Below are 24,446 nucleotides of genomic sequence, written 5' to 3'. Positions count from 1 at the left end.
ATTGATGACGCACTTACTTAAACCTTTTGGATTTCTTTACCTTTGTCATTGATAAGCATATGATTCTCTGGATTTCATTACCTTCATCATTGATAAGCATATGATTCTCTGGAGTTTGAATCAATGCTTTTCTGATACATGCTTATGCATACCTTCTAGCTTCTACATGTTATAAATTTCTCATTTTAATCGCCTAGAAAAAAATTCCATTTGCAGGGTGGGCTACAAGCTTGTCTGCAGGTGAATCAGATTGGAGTTTGGATTTCGCATTCTTTTCAGTTGTAATTGATCTTACTGATTCTGGTCATGGTTAGCTTTCTCTGTCCCTCTCCCCTCCATGTTTTTCTTCTTTGTTGCACATATTTATCCTCTTTTAAAAATTTGTTAACTTGTGCATGTGCTCTTCATTGCAGTTATGCAATTGTTAAATTTACTACTGCTACTAATACTACTATTACTGCTACTACTACCACTTTTACTAAATTCAAGGTTTTTTATCTATAGTTTTGTTGATTCTTTGAACTCATTTTTACTCTTTTTAATTATTTACAGAGCACGTAGAAGATATCATTGGGTTGTTGTTCAAATACATCGAGCTTCTACAACACTCTGGTGTTTGCGAATGGATTTTTCAAGAGGTATGAATCTAGTTGAGAAAATGAACAATTTTTAACTTTTAAGGGAATAAAAGCTCATTTTTTAAATTTAGCTTGAAAGTAACATGTAATGTAAGTCAAAAAAAAAAAAAAAGCAAGGACAAATGTGATCTTACAATTGCAATCTTCATTGATGATTATGAATTTCGTGTATGCCTCACCTGTGGTTGTAGGTCTATAGTTTCCCACAGGCAAATTGTTGAACTACATTATTTTGGTATCAATTTCTTTTCCTTATTTTGTTCCACAAATGGTCTAAACAACAAGTACGGATTTTTGTATGTTGATGAAGCTTTCAGCAATTTGTGAGACCAAGTTCCATTATCAGGACAAAATTCCTCCCAGTGATTATGTTGTTGATATTGCATCAAATATGCAGGTACTCCATATTTCTTTTTCTAGATAAATAAATAACTTTGCAGGGGAGCTTCTTGATTGAAATTAAATTATTAATGGATCTTTTATTTTACAGTTTTATCCTGTGAAAGATTGGTTGACAGGATCATCCTTGCCTTTTAAGTTTAGCCCAAATGTTATCCATATGGTACTGGGTCAGCTTTCTGCAGACAACGTTCGGTAAGTGTAACTAAATCAAGGCTATGAATTTATTATATGAAAGATGTGAAGAACCAACTCTCCAAAACTGTTATTTCACTCAACAAAGAAAAAATTGATTAAAGTGTTTGAGATACTGTATCAGTAGTGCTGTGACTTAGTCATGATTAAATTTAAACTAGAACACATTCTCATGCAGAATCTTTTGGGTGTCCAAAAATTTTGAAGGGCATACTGATAAGGTGGAGCCATGGTATGGAACTGGGTATTCCCTTGAAAAGATCACTGGCTCTGTTATTCAGGTATGTGTTTATATGAATAATAATGTTGATTTTTGGACTGTCTTGTTCATTTAGATAATTTTCTGTTTTTCACATGGAATTCACTATGTCTCTATTTTCAGTGATATGTTGAAATTGTTATGAAAAGATGGAACTTGATAAACCTCATAATGCTTGCATTTGCAGGGGTGGATGGCTTCTGCTCCTAATGAAAACTTGCATCTTCCAGCTCCTAACAACTTCATTCCAACTGACTTGTCACTTAAAGTTGTGCAAGAAAAGGTATAATATATTTTTTAATTATATGTATGTGTGTGGTGGTGGGGGGTGGGGTGTTGCACCATGGTTATCTTCATCATATTATGAATACTTGGAAACAGGTGAAGTTCCCAGTTTTGTTAAGGAGGTCAACTTATTCAGCCTTATGGTACAAGCCAGACACATTGTTTTCTACACCCAAGGCTTACGTTAAGATTGATTTCAATTGCCCATATGCTGGAAGCTCTCCTGAGGCTGAGGTTTTGGTGCATATTTTCACACAATTATTGATGGATTACTTGAATGACTATGGTAGGTTTCTAGGTTTAGATGGACTTTGCTTCGTACTCAATTGTTTCTTCATATTGTATCGACTAAGTTGCTAAATACAAGTTGAAGGAGTTCTTAATTTCTTTTCTTAGCTTATTATGCTCAGGTTGCTGGTCTATATTATAGCATAACTCACACAGATGGTGGTTTCCAGGTACTCTTGTAACGTATTTTAGTTTGCAACATTACAATTTCTGAATTTGAACGTTAAATATGACTCTATAATCACCGTTGATGAATGCTAGCTAGATGCTTTCTTGCACACTCTTTTCAACACTTTATTAGATGAAACTAATAGTGTACCTACTGGATAGGATTGAGAGGCCTGGCAAAAGGTAGTGAGACTGATGTAAATTGAAAAGATAGTGTTTCTCACATTTCTTTAATCAATAATATGCATTATTGCATTTTTTTTGGTTCAATTGTAACATATAGAAGATCCTAAGTGATTTGAAATTTAATTGTTTAAAATATACCTGAGTTCAGTTCTACACTTTACTACTATAATTCATTAAAATAACAGACATCATGTGAAGGTTGACAATTTGGATCCTGATAATCATGAGTTTGATATTTGAAACCATAATAAAGGGTTAAATTTTTTATTATACCAGGGAGGGATAACGTAGACGTTTAATTTGGAAGATTTCCTATTCTCATTATGATAAACCCATAGAGTTTTATTTATCTATTAACTCCTTTTGTATCTTAATTAAACCTTCAAGCTCTTTGGCTGCTTTGTACTGTGAAATTTGTGTGGGAGTATAAATGAAAATAGAACAGAACTTATTTTTACCTCTGCCCGCTTTGATGAAATGTATTACTTCATTCTCTTAATTAAAATGCCATATTTTTTAGGTGACACTCCTTGGTTATAATCACAAGTTAAGGATATTACTCGAAACAATAGTTGAAAAGATTTCAACATTTGAAGTGAAAACTGACAGGTTTTCTGTCATCAAGGTACTTTAGCTTACATTTCTCACATGGGATTTAATTATCTCATTCTTGTCATTTGGAGATCGAATTGCTTTTTTATTTTGTGTACCATTTGACAAGGCTGATTCATTGATGGATTCTTCTCTTCTACACACTGTCTTTTTCCATCAAACATTGGCAATTACTTTCTTCCATATACTCTAGTATTCCATCATATTTTTTAAACCCATTATCAATTTCATGTCTAAGGTGTGCCTCATGCTGGTGCCTCTTATATTCATGGATTGTTTTGTGCTTCTAGCTCCCTATGTTTTGCTTGAGGATAGTATTATGTCACTATCACTGAAAAAGGATTACAATTTTTTTTGTCATTATTTATGTTAAGCAGTGTATCTTGTCATTAAATAATCTATAGCATCTCAATTTGTTTTATGATGAAATAAAATAACCTTTATACTTGGGAATCAATGTGTTAGTTTAAAATTTCAACTATTCTATTGAAATATATTAATCATGTTTTCAAAGAGAATAATTTTGTGGTTCATAAGAAAAGACTAATTTTCTGTATATTCTAATACAAATACTTGAGATAAATACAAAAGAATAAAAATGAATTAGAGTCTAACTCCCGTTTCTTGAGTTCTCATATTTATAGTGATATTGAAAGTTCAAATTTGATGAGAGGAACAAGAAAAGAATAAGAAAGGTCACACCTAGAAACTAGGTACAACCAAAGCACTCCCCCTCAAGGATTTTGTTAGCACATTTGCAAGTTGATTATTGGATCCCTTAGTACATATTTCTTTGGACAACAACTTTTCTTAAACAAAATGATAGTCATTTTCTATGTTTTTAGTCCTCTTGTGAAATATTGGATTCGAAGCAATGTGAAGAGCAACTTGGTTATCGCAATTCATCTTCATTTGCTGAATCTCACAAAAATTTAATTCAAAGTTGGATAAACGCTTTGCCTGTACAATTAAATGTGTTTTCTTGGGCCATTCTTGTCTTCAGAAAGGGTATTGTTATTCTCTGGAAATCAAGAAGTCTGTATCCGTTGATATCACCTTTTCTGAACATACTTCTTTCTTCTCTTTGTCTATCAAAGAGGTTTATTCCATCCAACAGGTCCTTCCTATACCATTGGTTGATTTTGTTTTACCTCGTGCTTCTGATGATCCTAATCTTGTTTAATATCCTCTTGAACAATCATCACCTTCTCTTATTACCTACCAATGTAGGACCCAAATGAATAGTCCAATGCTCCAAGGTGAATTCTCTTCAAGTTCTTCTCAATCATGACTCAATACCACAACTACTAATAATGATGATTCAACATAGCCCATTGCTCTCCGGAAAGGTACTCGTTGTACCTATGATCCACATCCTATTTATAATTTCTCAACTATCACAAGTTGTCTCCTTCAAATTGTTCTTTCATATCCTTTGTGTCTTCTATCACTATTCCCGAAAGTCTGAATCAAGTACTTGATCATCCTTCATGGCGACAAGCCATGATTGTAGAGATGTTGGCCCTTGACAATAATGGCACATGGGACTTAGTACCCCTTCCACCTAAGAAGATGATTGTTGAATGTCGATGGGTTTATGCCATTAAATTTGGCTCCAATGGTGAAGTTGATTGTCTCTGTTAGGATATTTATCCTATTTTATCATCATTATAGTGTGTCAAGGGTTACCCTATTTATCATGATTATATTGTGTCTAGGATTACCCTATTTATCATGATTATATTGTGTCTAGGGTTACCCTATTTATCATGTATTTGTGTATCAATTTATTCTTATAAATAGAAGATTGTGAGAGGGATCAATTAAGCCCTCAAGAATTATTTCTTTTCAATCTTAAGTTGGTATCAGAGCGGGTCGATCCCGCTCTGGTTTCTGTCTCGTAATATATATCTGTCCGGCGCCACAGTTCTTCGTCGCCCGCCGCTACCCGCCGTCGGCCACCGTCAACCGCCGGCCACCGTCGCCGCCGCCGGCCACCGTCCGGCCACCGTCGCCGCCGGCCACCGTCGTCCGTCGCCGGCCGCCGTTCACCGGCCGCTGTTGCCGGCCACCGGTTGTCCATCACTGTCACAGTTTCCTTCGTCTAAACCCTTAGGGTTTTCTTGTTCCTCGCTAGTACTATTTGTCTTCTTCAGAGATGGCGTCTGGCAGTACTCTTTCCTTCTCTGGAAGTCCATCAATTACCTCCGAGAAGCTAAATGGAAAAAATTATCTATCATGGTCTGCTGCTGTTGAAATGTGGTTCCTTGGCCAAGGGCATTATGACCACCTTGAGCGAGATGGAAGCCATGTGCCTACTGAAAAAGCTGATCAGTGGAAACAAGCAGATTTCCAGTTGTGTACCCTGTTATGGCAATCAGTGGAACCCAAACTTCTTGTATCTTTGAGGGCTTTCAAAACTTGTCACTCCGTTTGGAAGAAAGCCCAAAGCATTTATGCCAACGATATTCAACGTCTCTATGACACTACGAACAAGCTTGCATCTCTTAAAATGGCAGACCATGATATGGTGTCCTTCATGGCTGAAGCCCAATCTGCTATCGAAGAACTTAGGATGTTTTTGGAAGTAGATCCATTAGAGGATATCAAAAAGAAACTAGACAAATTTTACATGGTGTTGATCCTTCGTGCCCTACATCCCGATTTTGATCATCTCAGAGATCAACTTCTAACTAGTCATGAGGTTCCCTCTATGGAAACATTGACCACTCGCCTTCTGCGTGTCCCGGTATCTCAAACTCAAGAAGCGCATGAACTAGTGGAACCATCTGTCATGGTTGCCACACGAGGAAGAGGAGGACGTGGCACTAGAGGAGGAGGACGAGGAGGTCGGGGACGTACTCAATGCACATATTGTAAAAGGATGGGTCATACTCAAGAGAATTGCTACTCCTTACATGGTTTCCCTTCCAAAACCGCCAATATTTCGAAGACTGAAACTTCCACTTCGAAAACTGAAACCTCCACTTCTATGTTTTCTGAGGATGAATATCAAGAGTATTTAAGGTTAAAGTCTAACAGCTTGGCACAACCATCTCAATCTCCCAATACATCAACAGCCTGCGTTTCTCAATCTATGGAATGTCAAAATTCATGGGTAATTGACTCAGGTGCTTCTGATCACATTTCTGGTAATACCTCTTTGTTCTCATCTATTTCCTTTCGAGAAAAACCTCATTTCATAACCCTTGCAAATGGATCTAAAACTTCTTCCAAAGGAGTCGGTCATGTTTCTTTGTCTCCCTCCCTCAATCTCAACTCAGTCCTTTTTGTCCCTAATTGTCCTTTTAATTTAATTTCCTTAAGCCAGTTGACTAAAATGTTAAATTGTTCAATAACCTTTGATCATAAATCTTTTGTTATACAGGAGCGTGGTTCGGGGAGACAGATTGGAGAAGGATATGAAGCTGGCGGATTATACCATTTTGGATCTCGTCCAAGGGTGTCTTGTGTTGATGCTCCTAATCCTAAAGTGCTACATGATCGACTTGGCCATCCTCATTTGTCCAAATTAAAAAAGATGTGTCCTGAACTTAGTGGTCTCCAAACTTTAGAATGTGAGTCATGTCAATTAGGAAAACATGTTAGATCTTCCTTTCCTAAAAGGTCTCAATCAATATGTAATTCTAGTTTTTCCATCATCCATTCTGATATATGGGGACCTAGTCGTATCTCCTCCTTTGGTTTTAGATATTTTGTTACCTTTATTGATGAATATTCAAGATGTACTTGGGTTTATCTTATGAAAAATCGTTCTGAATTGTTAGTTATCTTTACATCCTTTTTGAATGAAATCAAGAATCAATTTGGTCAAGTAATCAAAATATTAAGAACTGATAATGCAAAAGAGTATTTCTCATCCTCCTTTTCTGCCATCTTGAGTTCCCATGGTATCTTACATCAGTCTACTTGTCCTCATACACCACAACAAAATGGTATAGCAGAACGAAAAAATAGACACTTGGTTGAAACTGCTCGTACCCTTTTGCTTGGTGCCCATATTCCTGTCCATCACTGGGGGGATGCCATCTTAACTTCATGTTATCTTATTAATAGGATGCCCTCCTCCTCTCTTGATAATAAAGTCCCTTTCTCCATTTTGTTTCCTAATGATCCTCTCTTTCATACATCTCCCCGAGTGTTTGGCTGTGTATGTTTTGTTCATGACATGTCTCCAGGTCTAGACAAACTCTCCGCTCGCGCTCTCAAATGTGTCTTCTTAGGCTATTCTCGACTTCAAAAAGGATATCGGTGTTACTCTCCTGAAACTAAGAAGTATTACATGTCTGCCAATGTCACATTCTTTGAACAGACTCCTTACTTCTCTCCATCTGTTCAGGATGTTTCTATCCTCCAGCAAGTCCTTCCTATTCCAATGGTTGAGTCAAATATTGTGTTTTTCTGGGAGGAAACATTATTTCATGGAAAAGTAAGAAACAGAATGTAGTAGCTCGATCAACCGCGGAAGCCGAGTATAGGGCAATGGCATCATTAACATGTGAACTTATATGGGTGAAACAATTCCTTCAAGAGCTTAAATTTTGTGACATCCATACTATGAAGATGTATTGCGACAATCAAGCTGCTCTCCACATTGCATCAAATCCAGTGTTTCACGAGAGGACTAAACATATAGAAATTGATTGTCATTTTGTTCGTGAAAAGTTGTTGACCAAAGAAATATGTACTGAGTTTATTGGGTCAAACGATCAACTCGCAGATGTATTGACTAAGTCATTAAGGGGTCCTCGGATTGAGTTTATTTGTTCCAAGCTTGGTACATACAATTTGTATGCTCCAGCTTGAGGGGGAGTGTTAGGATATTTATCCTATTTTATCATCATTATAGTGTGTCAAGGGTTACCCTATTTATCATGATTATATTGTGTCTAGGATTACCCTATTTATCATGATTATATTGTGTCTAGGGTTACCCTATTTATCATGTATTTGTGTATCAATTTATTCTTATAAATAGAAGATTGTGAGAGGGATCAATTAAGCCCTCAAGAATTATTTCTTTTCAATCTTAAGTGTCTCAAAGCACAATTAGTTGCCAAGGATGCACTTAGATCTATGGTCTTGATTATAGTGATACATTTTCTCCAGTGGCCAATGTTGGAAGTCCTACATCGACTAGAGATAAGGCCAATTCATAATTTATAAGTGGGTGCAAACCTCACCCTACAAGCCGGTTTTGTGGGGTTGAGTTAGGCTTAAAGTCCACTTCTAACATGGTATTAGAGCCATGGTTAGAGCCTATCCTAGCGATATTTGTTTTTTGTTGGACATATTGTTCCACCCGCTATCGGGTCGCTATCGGACCACCCATTAAAAATGTCTAATCCCACGCTCGAGATGTATATACCTCGGCGTGAGGGGGGTGTGTTGGAAGTCCCACATCGACTAGAGATAAGGCCAATTTATAATTTATAAGTGGGTGCAAACCTCACCCTACAAACCGGTTTTGTGGGGTTGAGTTAGGCTTAAAGTCCGCTTCTAACAGCCAAAATGAGTATCGTTCATCTTTTCTTTGTCATGGCAGCTATTCATCTTCAGCCACTTGATATTAAAAGTGTTTCTCTTCATGGTCTAGAAGAGGAAGTCTACATGGAGCCACCTCTTGGGTTTGTTGCTCAAGAGAGTCTAGGGTTTGTAAGTTGCATTGCTCTATCAATGGCCTCAAGCCGGTTTTATAGGGTTGAGTTAGGCTTAAAGTCCACTTCTAACATGGTATTAGAGCCATGGTTAGAGCCTATCCTAGTGATATTTGTTGTTTGTTGAGCATATTGTTCCACCCGCTATCGGGCCACTATCGGACCACCCATTAAAAATGTCTAATCTCACGCTCGAGACGTATATACCTCGGCGTGAGGGGGGTGTGTTGGAAGTCCCACATCGACTAGAGATAAGGCCAATTCATAATTTATAAGTGGGTGCAAACCTCACCCTACAAGCCGGTTTTTTGGGGTTGAGTTAGACTTAAAGTCCACTTCTAATAGCCAAAATGAGTATCGTTCATCTTTTCTTTGTCATGGCAACTATTCATCTTCAGCCACTTGATATTAAAAGTGTTTCTCTTCATGGTCTAGAAGAGGAAGTCTACATGGAGCCACCTCCTGGGTTTGTTGCTCAAGAGAGTCTAGGGTTTGCAAGTTGCATTGCTCTATCGATGGCCTCAAGCAATCACCATGTACTTGGTTTGGAAAATTAGCTACATTATTCAAACTTTAGGCTGAAAAGTAGTGAAACAAATAATTTAATTTTGTATTGTCATACCTCTTCTAGAAAATGTGTTTACTTAATAGTGTGTTAGGTTCCTAGATAGAGGAACCTAAGAACACCACTGCAAAACACCCAAACTCACTGAAAAGATCTCGTATTATTGATTATAGGCACCAAGAATTGCAAGAATTCCTCCAAGGGACAATGTTCCCTTGACACAGGATGGCAATGATCCGGTCAACAATTCTCTAAAACATCCAAAACATCCCCTCTTACGAAGACCCCTCCTACTATATAAAGAAAGTCTTACTCAACCTAACAACCTAAGTAACAACTAATTATTCATCTGTTTCCTCCTCTCATACACATTATATCCTATCAGTATGTTGATGATGCAGTCATTATAAGGAATGGTGATGTTAGAATATATCACGAAAACTTGTGCAAACATTTTCAAGCCAAGGATTTTGGAAGCCTCAAATACTCAAAGTATTGAAGTAGCTTAGTCAAAGGGTGTTGTAAACACTCAATGGAAGTATACTCTATGTTAGAAGTGGACTTTAAGCCTAACTCAACCCCACAAAACCGGCTTGTAAGGTGAGGTTTGCACCCACTTATATACTATGAATTATCCTTATCTCTAGTTGATGTGGAACTTCTAACACACCTCCCTCACGCTGAGGTATATACATCTCGAGTGTAGGATTAGACATTTTTAATGGGTGGTCCGATAGCGGGTAGAACAATATGCCCAGCAAACAACAAATATTGCTAGGATAGGCTCTAACCATGGCTTTGATACCATGTTAGAAGTGGACTTTAAGCCTAACTCAACCCCACAAAACCGGCTTATAAGGTGAGGTTTGCACCCACTTTTATACTATGAATTGTCCTTATCTCTAGTTGATGTGGAACTTCCAACACTCTAAATATTCTAAAAGAGACAATATGATTGACTATGGACTAGTGGATAGTCCTATGGACCTAGATAAAAAACTGTTAAGAAGTAGACTTTAAGCCTAACTCAACCCCACAAAGTCGGCTTGTAAAGTGAGGTTTGCACCCACTTATATACTCTAAATTGGCCTTATCTCTAGCCGATGTGGGACTTCCAACACACCTATCTCACGCCAAGGTATATACATCTCGAGGGTGAGACTAGACATTAATGGGTGGTCCGATAGCGGTCCGATAGCGGGTGAAACAATATGCCCAACAAACAACAAATATCGCTAGGATAGGCTATAACATGGCTCTGATACCATGTTAAGAAGTGAACTTTAAGCCTAATTCAACCCCACAAATAGGCTTGTAAGCTGAAGTTTGCATCCACTTATATACTCTAAATTAGCTTTATCTCTAGTTGATGTGGGACTTTCAACAAAAACTAATAACAAAACAAGGTTAATCTTTCTTGGATCCCGAAAGATATCAAAAATTGGTTTGGAAACTTATTTATCTTACTATTATTATAATTGACTTGTCATTTGTAGTTGGTCATGTTAGCCAATTCATGTAGGCCCTTTGTATTGGTCGCTGGAATGCTATCATCCATATCCAAAGATTCCTCAAATAGGCTCCAAGATATTATGCATCCCCTACTATAGAATATTGTGTCTACCTTGGAGGAAATATTATTTCTTGGAAAACTAAGAAACAAAGTATAGTTTCCTATTCAACTCTTGAAGTTGAATATAGGGTAATGGAGTCTGTTACATGTGAACTTGTATAGGTGAAACAATTCCTTCAATTTTGAGATTCATCAAATGAAAGTGTGTTGTGATAACCAAGTTGTTCTCCACATTGCTTCCGATCTTGTGTTTCACAAGAGAAATAAACAAGTAGAAATTGATTGTCATTTATTATAGAAAAGTTGTTGACCAAGGAAAAACATAATGAGTTTATTGAATGTAATGATCAACTTGCAGATGTATCAACAAAATCCTTAAGGGGGGTTCAAATTGAATTTATTTTTTTCAAGTTTGATATATACAATTTGTATACTTCTGTACGAGGACAAGTGTTAGAATAGGTATTAAATATAGCATTGGTGAATAGTGAGTTGACCAGGGAGGCGAATCTTAACCATAATTCTAGATACCATCTTAAGAAGTAAAGTCTAACTCAATCTTATAAAACTGACTTGTACGGTGCAATTTACATCCATTTATATATATTGTAAATTCGTCTTATTTCTAGTCGATGTAGAGTTTGCAACAGGTGAGAACTTTATTTTGTGGGACAAGAACTAGAAAATTGTTCCTAAATCTAGTGTTGAAGCTGAGTACTATGCTATGGTAGTAGCTGCATGTGAGATTACATGACCCAAGCAACTTTTCCTTTTGTTAAAATTTGGATATATAGATGATACTTGACTAATATGTGAGGATGAAACTGCCATTCACATTGGATCAAAGACAACTTTTCTAGAGCGAACTAAAAACATAGAAGTTGTTGTCATTTTGTGTGTGAGAAGGTGCTCTCTGGAGAAGTCATCACCAGAACTCCAATGACCCACCTGCAGCATGCTCACTAAATCCCTAAAGACCTTTTGATTGACAACATTTGTAACATGCTTGACTCATATGGCATATATATCTACAACTTAAGAAGTGTAAAAGATATGATCTAATCCTAATAATTAGGGAAATATTTACAATTAATTATTAAGGATATTCTCCATTATTGGCCATTGTTAAGTTTCACTAAATTATGTTTTAAATGATTATAAATGAAATATTTTCATCTATGAACACAATTCACAACAACAATAATAATTTTGTTTTCAAATTTAAATAAATATATTTTCTAACGATGATATTTTGGAAACTAAAGTATAAATTATTTTTAAACTTACACGTTAGCTATTTAACTTCACGATGCTAATATACATGTATGTATATGTGTATGTGTCAAAATATATTTTAGGAAATTTTAGATATTATTCGCATCTATTTAATGTTATATTCTTTTTGTCTTGCTATTATTACTAGAATAACAATCCCACAATTCCAGGAATTTGTTCCATACAATAGGTTGTTCATTCAATGAGCTCTGGTATATATATATATTCAATGCATGTAAGGAGATAAATAATAAGAAATATATTCTCTCTCCTAAATTTAAGAGTACGTGTTTCTTTGTGTTAAATTTCTCTTACACTAGTGTTTCATTAGTGTTCATGAATCTTATGATTCACGACTTAAAAAATGGGCCTTCCAATTCATAATTTATATCCCATCTTAACTACCATGATAAAGGCCTATAGATTAATAAACAAATTAATCCGAAGTTAAATACTAAATACAGAAAAAAAGAAGTAAATAATATTGAAATTCATACAATTTGTACAAGCATATAATTCCGTGAAATCCTGGGAGCCATATGCTGCTTTGTATCATAATAAGAAAATATGCTTACAAATGAGTATGAACATGTGTGTTCAGTATTTGATTTATAAATTATCTATGCCCACATTATTACATTACATTTTCTCTTGAATTATTAATTTCTTTAGTCAAATTTATTTAGCTTTTCATATATCATTTTATCAGGAAATGGTAACCAAGGAATATCAGAATATGAAGTACCAACAACCTTATCAGCAGGCTATGAACTATTGCTCTTTGATCTTACAAGATCATACCTGGCCTTGGATAGAACAACTCGACTTGCTTCCTGCTCTTCAAGTTGAAGATGTTGCTAAATTCGTACCATTAATGCTCTCTAGGACATTTTTAGAGTTCTATATAGCAGGTTCTTAGGCCTTTCTCTCTCTTTATTGATGGCAAGAGTTATTTTTTATTTCAACTGGAGTGAAATTTTCTGTACAGGGAACATTGAAAGCCATGAAGCAGAGTCAATGGTCAAGCACGTAGAAAATGTTCTCTTTAATTATTCAAAACCTCTGTGCAAACCTTTATTCTCATCTCAACATTTGGTGAATCGGGTTGTTAAACTTAAAAGTGGCATGAATTACTTCTACCCTTCAGAATGTCTTAATCCTGAAAATGAGAATTCTGCTCTTCTGCACTATATACAGGTAAGTTTAGTAATAGTCTTTTGTTCATGATTTGTATTAAGATATGTCTGGCTACCTAGACCAATATGCATCACTCCATCCTAATATGACTTTTGACTGGAAAAGCATATTCTTAACTTATGCCTATTTTTATTTTGGCTGTGAGTATATTTCAAATGATGCCAACAGACCGAGTAACTTTGATGAACCTGGCTTTTAAAAGCTATACTGTTAGTATATTGCTTTAATTAGTCTCTTTAGTGTAGTCATCAAAATTGACTATCTGAAAATCATCTTGATGGGAACCCTACCTTCTATATCAATTGTTCACGATAATTACATCGTATTGCACTCAATGTCTCTTTTGAGGATCATATATCCCTGGACAACAAATTTTGGTATATCCAATGTGAAATAATCCTTAATTTTGACTAGTTGAAGTGTTTAATTTTGTACTATTTTAATTTTGTCTAAACTGGGTGGAAATTCTGTTACATGAATTTTCATTATGTAGGCCAAAATGTTCAGTTATTTCTGTGTACATATTTAGACATGTATCATTCTCCTACCTTTTTTGCCTTGCCATTTGATCAGATTTTAATTTTTTCATTGAAATTTTGAAGCCATTATTTCTTATTGCCCTCCTATTAAATTTGTAGGTTGGTCGTGATGACTTTAAGCTGAATGTTAAACTTCAGCTTTTTGCTCTTGTTGCAAAGCAACCAACCTTTCATCAGCTACGATCGGTTGAGCAGCTGGGGTACATTACTGTGCTCTTGCAGAGGTATGTTGATGGCATCCTGTATGTATTCAGCTTGAAAAACTTACTTGTTTTTAACTTCAATTTTAAACATGTCTAGGAATGATTGTGGTATACGTGGACTACAGTTTATTATCCAATCCACAGAAAAGGTATTTTCCTACTCGGAACTTGGAAAAAATCTAAATTAATATTTAAATTATGACATATTCTTAAGCCCATCATTAAACTTTCTTCTCAGTCTCCCGGGAACATTGAGCAAAGGGTCGAGGCATTTCTCAAAATGTTTGAGACCAAGATTTATGAGATGACAATAGATGAGTTCAAGGTTTGATAGCTCTATTAATATTTTAGTTAGTTTGCTGCAAATGCTGTTCCTTAATCATGATTGAAATATTCAATAATAATACTTCTCCATAGATACGTCTGTCCTACACCTTGTGAGCTCTGAATTAAATGCTCACTGGAAGCATTACAAACATAGATGTCTGGAACGGTAGAGGATATCTACATGTCCACTTGATGTGAAAATTTGGCTATGCAATATAGCAGCTATTGGACTTGTAGTGTTACTTGAAAACCAATATTGAGCATTTACTGCACAGTTCGAGCTTAACAAATCAGTATAATCTGTGTTGGTAATTGTGTTCTGCATACCTCATTCATGTGACTTCTGTAATGCATATATGCAGAGTAATGTAAATGCTTTGATAGATGTGAAGCTAGAGAAACACAAAAATTTGAGGGAAGAATCATCATTTTTCTGGCGGGAGATTAACGATGGTACTTTGAGGTTTGATAGGAGAGACCATGAGGTATATACTTCTTTCTGTTGTATGAATTTACGAATTAAAGTTGGATGAATTGACTTGAAAATTGAAATTAGTGAAGAAACTCCAATATAGTTAACTAGTGAAGGGTATAGCGCTACACTTGAATTGTGTAAGTGACACTATTGTATGGATTTGGATCAGGTTGAAGCATTAAGGCAGCTCACTCTTCAAGAATTGATAGATTTCTTCAATGAATATGTGAAAGTTGGTGCAGCTCGAAAGAAAACATTAAGTGTACGAGTTCATGGGAACCGGCATTCATCTGAGTACAAAGCCGAAGTCTCAGATCCACACTCGGCTAGAATAGATAATATATTTACATTTAGAAGATCACAGTCTCTTTATGGTTCATTTAAAGGACTTTCTGGGCAGATGAAATTATAGACTGGATCCTCCAGGTTTAAAACCTCCTCACCTTAAAGGAATACTTGATCGAAAGAACACATTCAAATTTCATTGGAACCTACAGCCTTCATTATTGCTTTCGATGTGCCTCATTATTATTACTTACTACGTGCCTCATTTGTTACCTCCCAAAATTATGTACGAAATTTTGTTATTCAACTATAGATCGGAGTGGAACTGTTCCAGAAATAATGTAGTTGATACAAAGAGAATTTGGAGCAAAAAGACTGATGACTATTATTCATTCATGTGTCTCAGAAGTGATTTAATACTTATGTAGTAAAGGTGGCTTGTGTAACAAGCTGGACATTAGCTATAACTTTCGAATAACCAAGTGATATCTAATTTCAAAGGAAAAAGTTAATTTGACACAGATTAAAAAAAAAATCATTTGACACTACTTTTAATAATATAATAATATATATTATGATTTTAAATTAAAAATATATATAATTATAATCAAAATGTTATTATCTAATCGTGGCAAATTTTGTTGTGTCAAATTACCACTGCTCATTTACAAAATTTGTAGTCTTCGTAGGCTTCAAATGACGACTGATATTATTTTCCTTTCTATTATTTCCCCACCTCACCTATCTGTCTTCCACGATCATCTCTCTATTTTCTTCCACACTCTCATCTCTTCCCTCTCCCACTCTTGCTCATCCCCCAATTAATGTTATTCTTTCGTTTTCTTAGTAAAAGCTCAAATTAGTTTTAGAAAAACAAGTGTTAGCCGAGGGTCATTGAAAAATCATGTTTGCATATAGGTTCTTCGGTATTAGATTTAAGAAAAAGTACGTGTCTGCATATCAAATACTTTAATGATTTTAAGGATTAATATAAGTTTTTATTCTTTCTTTTCTCTTTCTCTTCTCTTTCCCTTTCCCTTTCATTTCCCTCATTGTCCTTTTCCTTCCCTTCAGTTACCCTTCCAATATTCTCTTTCCTATTTTTCTTCTTAACAATAGCGATAATCCATATTCAGATCCGTTGATGAACAACAATCATTCTCAAGTTATATTTCATTGTGGTCTACCCTAATATTAATGAAATTGGTCATTCGGAATTTGCGTGTTGATTTCTTTCAGATACGTTTGTAGAAGTATTGTTTTGTATCCATTCATAGTAGTGGTTTTTTTTATTTATATTTGCTCAGGTAAAACAGTCACGATCGGAAAATAAATAAGAAAAAATATTTTTGACAACTATTTTTTTCTTAAATAACTACTAATCTTTTTAATCGTAATATAGTATACTCAAATGATAATAAGTATAAAATAAATTTTAAAATAAAATTAGAATATGCGTGGTAGTATAATAGCTATATAAAACCACAAAGGTATAAAAAGCATACCAACTCAAATAAAAAATAAATATGAGATTGTGTCTACATGTTTTCATATTTTTTTATTGATTTTTTTCTTGAAATGTTTTGTTATGGAGTTTTTGGTTTTGATTTGATTTTAAATTCTATAATACTTATTTTTCATCGCTTTGTATCTATTTTATTTTTATTTCTCTAATTCCCTTCTTCAATTAGTTAAGTGGGATATTAAATTTGATTTCTACATTCTTTAAGAACCTGTTCTTTGGGGTTCTCTTCTATAAGAATGACACATTGTTTCGTTTCAATGATAAAGATTGTCAAGATCGATTATTGCACACAAGAATCCGTGCTAAGAAATTGGCCTTAGATGGACGAACGTACAAAGACTGTATCGGTAGTAGCGTCAAATTGTGAACTTAATTTAACGTACCTTTCAAAGATGTCTGAGAAAGGTTGAACTTGTTTTCCGGTTGAAAATCTAAATTCAACTTAATTTGTAGGGATTTATGGATTAAATTGAACTATGAACAATTCAAGAAAGATTAAAAATAAAAAATGTTAAAAAACACCTCTAAACAAATAAGAAATATTAAAAAAATCATTACTATATACCTTTATTCAAAGCAGATATAAATTAATTTGCCTTTAATGTGATAAATTTTCCCACTTCATTTAGGTAGGTTATTAGATGGGTTTTTCGATTGATTTTAGTATGTTTTAACATCCTCGAATATCCAGCAATTTGAGTTTTCCATAAAGAAAACAGAATCTTTTAAGAGATTTTGTTCGTTAGTAGAGCATGAATCGGGGCAGTCTTGTTTTTTCTTAGGAGATTTATGAGAGAGATTTATCGATAATATGACATAAATGAAACCAATATAAAGAATTGACACTGTTTTATGTTTAATATTAAGATAATAAATTAGTAGATTTATTTCTTATATATTATTGAACTTTTATAACTTTTACAACAGTTGAATTTCTAAGAGGTAAAATATGAAAAAGATAGATGGAACTTGTTTGTTGATAGATATCATGAAGGTCATGTTGGGTCTAGAGAGAGAATGAGGTTCATCGAAGAGACACAAATATCAATTAGATTTAAGTTTAATCATATAAGAAATTGACATCACCCTTTGTCTTAAACCTTAAGATAATAAATTTCTCATAAACCCAGCTTAAACAAGGTAATCAGTTTCAACCGTTCTTAACTTGCTCAGGTATACTTTGAGTACGTGAATTTACCATCAGAAACCCCTCCTTCGCAACATACAGTGCAAGATCATGCACCAAATCGTGTACTTTGAAAAAATAGAAGAATCCATAGTCAGTGAAATCCTGAAGATAAGATCTTGAATGTAGCTCTTTTAAATATTGTCTTTTGAATTCCATCCGGGGATTGAAGTAGTCAAAGTACGCCCAAGGATTGTGTTAATAAAACGAAAATCTTAGGGAAAAAGTGAGAAGTAAGCAAAACGTGCTTCAGTTGGGGGATCATTGTTAACATTACTTGTCCACTAGTTTAGCTTTGATTTATTAAAGTTAGTTATGACAACTATTTTGTATAAACAGAACAATTTTGTTTAGTTCAACTATTTTAACTAAAAACTATTAATTGAGCGACAGAGCTCACGGAGAGAGAAACCCTGAATTTTACTACTACCACTTTTACTAAATTCAAGCTTTGTTATCTCTATAGTTTTTAAATTTAGCTTGAAAGTAACATGTAATTTAAGTAAAAAAAATAAAAACACAAAGCACGGACAAATGTGATCTTACAATTGCAATCTTTATTGATGATTGTAAATTTCGTGTATGCTTCACCTGTGGTGGTAGGTTTAGGATAAACTTAGATTTTTAGAGATTCATTAAAATCTTATTTTATTAGTTTTGGATTTAGTAATATTTGGTTTGATTTTGATAAAGATAAAATAGATATAGACAATTTTGATTTTCCTTTTATTTAGAAGAGTATTATTTTATTTTATTGATATAAGATAGAGATAGATTAAGTAGATTTTATTTTAAGTTAATTGATATTCTATTGTCAGTTTTTATTATTTGTACTTGGCCCAAGACTCTATTTGTACCTATTTAAAGGTTATCAAGGTTCAATGAAAATTAACCCAGTGAATTGAAGAGTCAAATTATTTGTGTGGGTCACGTTTCTTTTAACAAAGTGGTATCAGAGCTTTATGCTCTGAGTACCGAAAAAGAAAAAAAAATAGAAGAAAAAGTTAAACACCGTGAGGAAAAAAGTGAGTGCTTGTTTTTTTTGTGAGAGATGACAAAGGTAACGGAATGAGTGTGCCACAATTGTCAGAAAAGATAAATTATGACAATTGGTCTTTGCAGATGAAGGTTCTTTTTGGATCCCAAGATATATGGGACATAGTAGAGGAGGGGTGCAATGAACCCGCGGATGATGAGCATCAAACAATGAACCAGATTGCTACATTGAAAAAGACACGACAGATCGACTTTGTACTTTCTTGGATTCAAGAAAATAGATAATGCAAAGTCATCAAAAGAAGCATGGGAAATTTTAAAGGTGGAATACAAAGGAGATACCTCCGTGAAGCATGTCCGAGTCCAAGCCCTTAGAAGAGAGTTTGAACATATGGAGATGGATGAAAAGGAAGGAGTTGGCGAGTTTATAGCTCGAGTGCAGAAGATGGCCAACCAACTTGGAATGAATGAAGAGGAGGTTCCTCCTAACCGGGTTGCGGAAAAGATTCTTGAGAAATCTGACGGATGATTTTGAAAGTATCGTGGTCACTATTGAAGAGAAAAAGGATTTGTCAACTCTCATTGTGGAGGAGTTAGCTGGGTCATTAAAACCCACGAACTAAGGAAAATGAAGAAAAAGAGGGAACCCGACGGTCAAGCACTACATACATAGTTTGACTCGAATGAAACTTAGATTACTTAGAGCTGAGGTCCTGAAGGCAAAGGACGAGGTGAACGTGGCCGAGGTAATTTTAAGAATGAGAGTGAAAAGCAAACTAGTCAGTAGAATTGGCGTGACCGAAGACAAGGGAAAGGCTGAAGAGATCAGTTAGGAGTTTAGTGTTTTACGTGTGGCAAGTATGGCCACTATGCAAACGAGTGTCAATAAAAAAAGTGCTACAATTGTGGTAAGTCTAGTCACATTGCTAAATTTTGTCTAGCTGAGAAGAAAAGTGAGAGAAACCTTCTTACGGAAGAAGAATATGAAGAAAAGTTTAGAATCTTGTTGATGGCAAAGAGCTTGGATGCGGTGGACATGGAGAGCCCGATCTCAAAAGTGGATAAAGTGATCTCTATAAAGGATGCAACAATTGTGGAGAAGGAAAACCTAGAGGAAAAACTCAAACAAAAAGATGAAGAGATTCAACGGATATGGAGGCTTCTAGATTAAGCAAATGAGATTATGAATAAACAAAAGGTCGAGTTTAAGGAACTGAAGAAAGCAACTCTTGACAAGGAGGAAGAAGCATCTAATGTTCTTGAACCAGATGAAAAAGAGAAAGAGGAAGATGAAGATGTTGAGAAGAATCAAGGTATGAGAAGCTCGGATATTGAGATAGCAAAAAATATATTGATTAAAATTTCAGAGGAGATGAAGAAGTCGGCCAATGTTGTTGAGAAGTCGGCTAAGATTATTGAGAAATCGCCTAAGGTCAGAAACGAGTTTGTCGAGGTTATTAGGAAGTCAGACATAACAAAGTCAGTCAAAGTAAAGAGGTCTACCAAGGTAAAAGATAGGAGGGCCAGAAGAAAAAAAAAGAAGTCAAATCTGATTGAAAAAAGCAAGTCTAGTATGGATGATGCACATGGAAAGCCAAAATAAAGGATGATGAAAAATTTAAGTTTATGGAGAAGTTTTGTTAAGATAAACTTAAATTTTAAGGATTCATTAAAATATTATTTTATTAGTTTTGGGTTTAGTAATATTTGGTTTGATTTTGATAGAAATAAAATAGATATAAATAGTTTTGATTTTCCTTTTATTTAGGAGAGTATTATTTTATTTTATTGATATAAGCTGAGATAGATTAATTAGATTTTATTCTAAGTTAGTTAATATTTTATTGTCAGCTTTTATTATTTGTACCTATTTAAAAGTTACCAAAGTTTAATGAAAATTAACCCAGTGAATTGAAGAGTCAAATTATTTGTATGAGTCAGTTTCTTTTAACAGTAGGTCTATATTTTCCAACAGGCAAACGGTTGAACTACATTAACATTTTGGTAATTTCTTTTCTTTTTTTCTTTTCCAGACATGGTCTAAACAACATCTATGGATTTTTCTATGTTGATGAAGCTTTCAGCAGTTTGTGAGACTAAGTTTCATTATCAGGAAAAAATTCCTCCCAGTGCTTATGTTCTTGATATTGCGTACAATATGATGCTACTCCATGTTTATTTTTCTCAATAAGTAAATAACTTTGCAGGGGAACTTCTTGATGGGAATTAAATTATTAATGGATCTTTTATTTTACAGTTGTATCCTGTGAGAGATTGGTTTACAGGATCATCCTTGCTTGTTAAGTTTAGCCCACACTTAATAACACTAACTAATGGAAATAAAATGTAAAAGATAAAATATCTGGATAACAAAGCATTTATAAAAATTATATTAAAAGTTGTAGTAATGCAAACTCTAACATAAAAAGCCATAAGGTATAGTGCAAAAATAGTTATGTGTGTTTGTATTATGTAATGTGTGCCCACGAAGCTCGCGCATTAAAATTTCTATATATGTCTTATACTTCTACGTTTCACAAGTGAAAGACAATGTTTAACTCACTGAAATGTATAAGTATAGATGAAATACTGAAGTATGTCAATATTAATGATAGACAATGCAAAGCAGTTAAAAGGAGCAAATATAGAACTATTGCACAACTATATCATGGAGGTCTCTCTAAATTGAAATGCCTTAGCTACTAGCTCCAACTAATTTTCACGAGAGAAAAACTGAAAACCACACAAAGAAAATCAACATTATAAAAAACACATACAGAAAATAATAAATAGAGAAAATAAGGCGCTTCCGACTATGTCTGGCTCTTTCTCTTGTTCTTCTCAGGTTCTTGTGGTTCATGAATCACAATGTCTTTGATGTGTGATATTTTGGGCCAAAACCCTCCAACATTGGTTCATATATTTTATGTAAGTTAGGACAACCTCTAATTCTCAAACTTTCAAGTGCAGTGAGGTGATGAATGTTATCTGGCAGAGATACCAGATTTGGACAATTTATTAAATCAAGTGCTTTGAGATCAGTCAGAGTTGTTAACCAATATGGAAGTCTTTCAATATTGTCACAATTTAAAACATACAAGCGCTGCAAGGATTTGCTAGCTTCCTGAAGCCATTTAGGCAGGGCCACCATCTGTGATAAACCGAAAAATAATACAAGTTTTAGCTTCAGCTTCGGGCTTTCTTCTTTATGGTGGCCCTTACTCTGTCCCAAGTCCAAGTTACCGCAGTTCTTAACAAGCAATGTTTCTAATTCAGGAAAGTTTTGACCATCCAGAGACAATGATTTTAGACTTTGACAATCCCCAACGCATAATGTTTTAAGAGAAGGGAATTTCACCCCTCCAAAGATTTGACCATCCAGAGACAATGATTTTAGACTTTGACAATCCCCAACGCATAATGTTTTAAGAGAAGGGAATTTCACCCCTCCAAAGATGGACTCCACATTATGGCACCATTCAATGCTCAAGTATTCAAGCGACCCCAATTTGGCGATCTCATTCACAGGCAAAACAATTTGCTTTGTGCTAAAAAACAAATAACGGAGACTGATTAATTTTCTTAATCCTTTGGGCAATACTTCCAGCTCTACGCATCCCCTAATTATCAACACTTGCAAACTTTGGAGCTTGCAAATAGAATCGGGGAGTCTCTTAATGTTGAGATTTTTGCTAATGTCCAAATATCTCAAATGCTTCATCTTAGCAATGGTACGGGGCAAAGTCTCTAATGTCAAACCACGTAAATCCAAAACTCGCAAGCATTTGAACTTTGACAGACACGTATTTAGTATAGCTTCTCCGTTGGCACCTACTGCACCATTTGGAAACAGTACGGTTCTCACAGCTGCTGATTTTTTTATGACTAAATTGTCAAACAAACTGTTTCCAGCAAAAGACAGATGCCGAACATTTTCTGGAATATTTTGAATGTTGAAACGCACGTGTAGACACTCATCCGTCGCAACAAATAGGGCGAGATCATGCACCAAATCATGTATTCTAAAATTGTAAGAAGTGCCAAAGTTTACAAAATCTTGGAGAAAGGATCTTGACAGGAGTTCATGCAAATATTGATTGGCCACATCTTCAAGTGTTTTATTCGTTTTTGGTAGTGTAATGAGCCCATGTGCCTCCCAAAGCGCAGTCATTTTATAACTATTGAATAAATAATCCTTTGGGTAAAGGGAAAACAATGCAAAACATTGCCTCAAATAGGATGGCAAGAGATCATAACTCAGTTTAAGGGCAGGTAAAATGTCATCTTTTTTCTGAGGCAAATTCCAGATTTCACTGTCACTCACATATTCCCATTCACTGTCCTCAAATTTGGAGAATAGTAAACTACCTAATGTTCTCACTGCCAATGGAACCCCTCTGCATTTTTTCACAATTTCTCTGCCAATATTTACTAAGTGAGGATGTTTTTCCTCCTCTCCTTCTTTAAATGCCCACTTCACAAACAGAGACAATGACTCTTCTTTGGAAAGACCTTCTAAAATGTGAGAGGGAACTGTACCCATCATGGAAGCAATCGAATGACTACGTGTGGTCACTACAACTTTACTTCCTGCTCCACTTACTTGGATTAAATTCCTCAACTCAACCCATTTAACACGGTCTTCGTTCCATACGTCATCCAAAACAAGAAGAAATTTTTTACCGGAAAGTTTTCTTTTCAATTGGTTTTGCAGTTGCTCCAGATCCATCTTGTTCAAATTCTGTTGGTGAGGAGGAACATCTACATCATTGGCAGAATTGATGATTTTGATAACTAGTTGCCTAATGTCAAAGTCATCAGAAACACACACCCACATCTTCCATGGGAAGCACTCCTGGATCCTGTTGTCATTGAACACAAACTTTGCAAGTGTAGTCTTTCCCAAGCCTCCAATCCCCACAATTGGGATAACAGATAGAATTGTATCATCATCATTAGGATTCTGCTGCATCAAAAGTTCTATTATCTTTTCTTTATCGTGTTTTCTTCCTATCACATCTGAATCACTCACACGGGAGTGTGTCATATCTCTCCGATGAACAACACGTGTGTCAACATCAATTATTTGAAGACTAAACTTATGCCTATCCGCTGCAACCTTGTCTAGTCTGTTGTTGATATGTTTAATTTGTCGTGCCATCTTGCAACGAAAAACAAGTGGATTAGAGGTTGAGAGGAAGTGACTTACCTTGTCTTTGGTGCTATCATGAGCTTTGACCACTTTGTTTCGCAGTGTTTGGCACTCAAATTCATCCAAAACATCTTCAGCTTCGGAGAAGACAATTTTAAGTTGAGTGAGCCATTCGCGGAGTTGGTGGTTGTGATCTTGCTTTTGCTGAGCATCTAACAGAACAGCCTTGACTAAAGAGAGAGTCTTTGTAAGGTCTCGTAGATCGTGGTATAAACCCACCAATCGAGAAGCTTCTTGAAAAGCATGAGAAGCAAGCTTTTCTATGAGTGACTCTGCTATGCTGAACAGAAATGATTCAGCCATAGTTGTTTGAAATACGAATGGCAGAGATGAGATGGGAAGGGAAGACCGTGTTTATAAGTCATCTTTGCTGATGAATG

General features: G+C 35.1%; 2 protein-coding genes across 2 annotated transcripts in view; one reads left to right on the top strand and one right to left on the bottom strand.

The window, feature by feature from the left end:
* The window catches only part of LOC124819797 (Insulinase (Peptidase family M16) family protein), a 28,494-nt gene extending 12,955 nt beyond the window's left edge, over nucleotides 1-15,539 (top strand). Inside the window, exons 11-26 of the mRNA XM_047291377.2 lie at nucleotides 217-309; nucleotides 553-638; nucleotides 949-1,035; nucleotides 1,129-1,232; nucleotides 1,411-1,513; nucleotides 1,679-1,774; nucleotides 1,873-2,062; nucleotides 2,173-2,234; nucleotides 2,939-3,043; nucleotides 12,831-13,032; nucleotides 13,110-13,318; nucleotides 13,957-14,081; nucleotides 14,158-14,209; nucleotides 14,299-14,385; nucleotides 14,750-14,872; nucleotides 15,032-15,539. Coding sequence (XP_047147333.2) covers nucleotides 217-309; nucleotides 553-638; nucleotides 949-1,035; nucleotides 1,129-1,232; nucleotides 1,411-1,513; nucleotides 1,679-1,774; nucleotides 1,873-2,062; nucleotides 2,173-2,234; nucleotides 2,939-3,043; nucleotides 12,831-13,032; nucleotides 13,110-13,318; nucleotides 13,957-14,081; nucleotides 14,158-14,209; nucleotides 14,299-14,385; nucleotides 14,750-14,872; nucleotides 15,032-15,274 — 1,967 coding nt within the window. The 3' untranslated portion in view covers nucleotides 15,275-15,539. The remainder of the gene's footprint in view (nucleotides 1-216; nucleotides 310-552; nucleotides 639-948; nucleotides 1,036-1,128; nucleotides 1,233-1,410; nucleotides 1,514-1,678; nucleotides 1,775-1,872; nucleotides 2,063-2,172; nucleotides 2,235-2,938; nucleotides 3,044-12,830; nucleotides 13,033-13,109; nucleotides 13,319-13,956; nucleotides 14,082-14,157; nucleotides 14,210-14,298; nucleotides 14,386-14,749; nucleotides 14,873-15,031) is intronic.
* Nucleotides 15,540-21,671: 6,132 nt separating this feature from the next.
* Nucleotides 21,672-24,446, bottom strand: LOC124819798 (putative disease resistance protein RGA1). Its single transcript, XM_088091600.1, is given in 2 exon segments — nucleotides 21,672-21,884; nucleotides 21,949-24,446. Coding segments are annotated over 2 exon segments (2,499 nt in total). The 5' UTR covers nucleotides 24,370-24,446; the 3' UTR covers nucleotides 21,672-21,806.

Source organism: Vigna umbellata, chromosome 5, assembly GCF_029865625.1.
Source record: "Vigna umbellata cultivar VRB3 chromosome 5, Vumbellata_1.0, whole genome shotgun sequence".
Classification (NCBI taxonomy): domain Eukaryota; kingdom Viridiplantae; phylum Streptophyta; class Magnoliopsida; order Fabales; family Fabaceae; genus Vigna; species Vigna umbellata.
The sequence above is the reverse complement of the archived record's forward strand: the minus strand, read 5'-3'. Positions and strand labels throughout refer to the sequence as shown.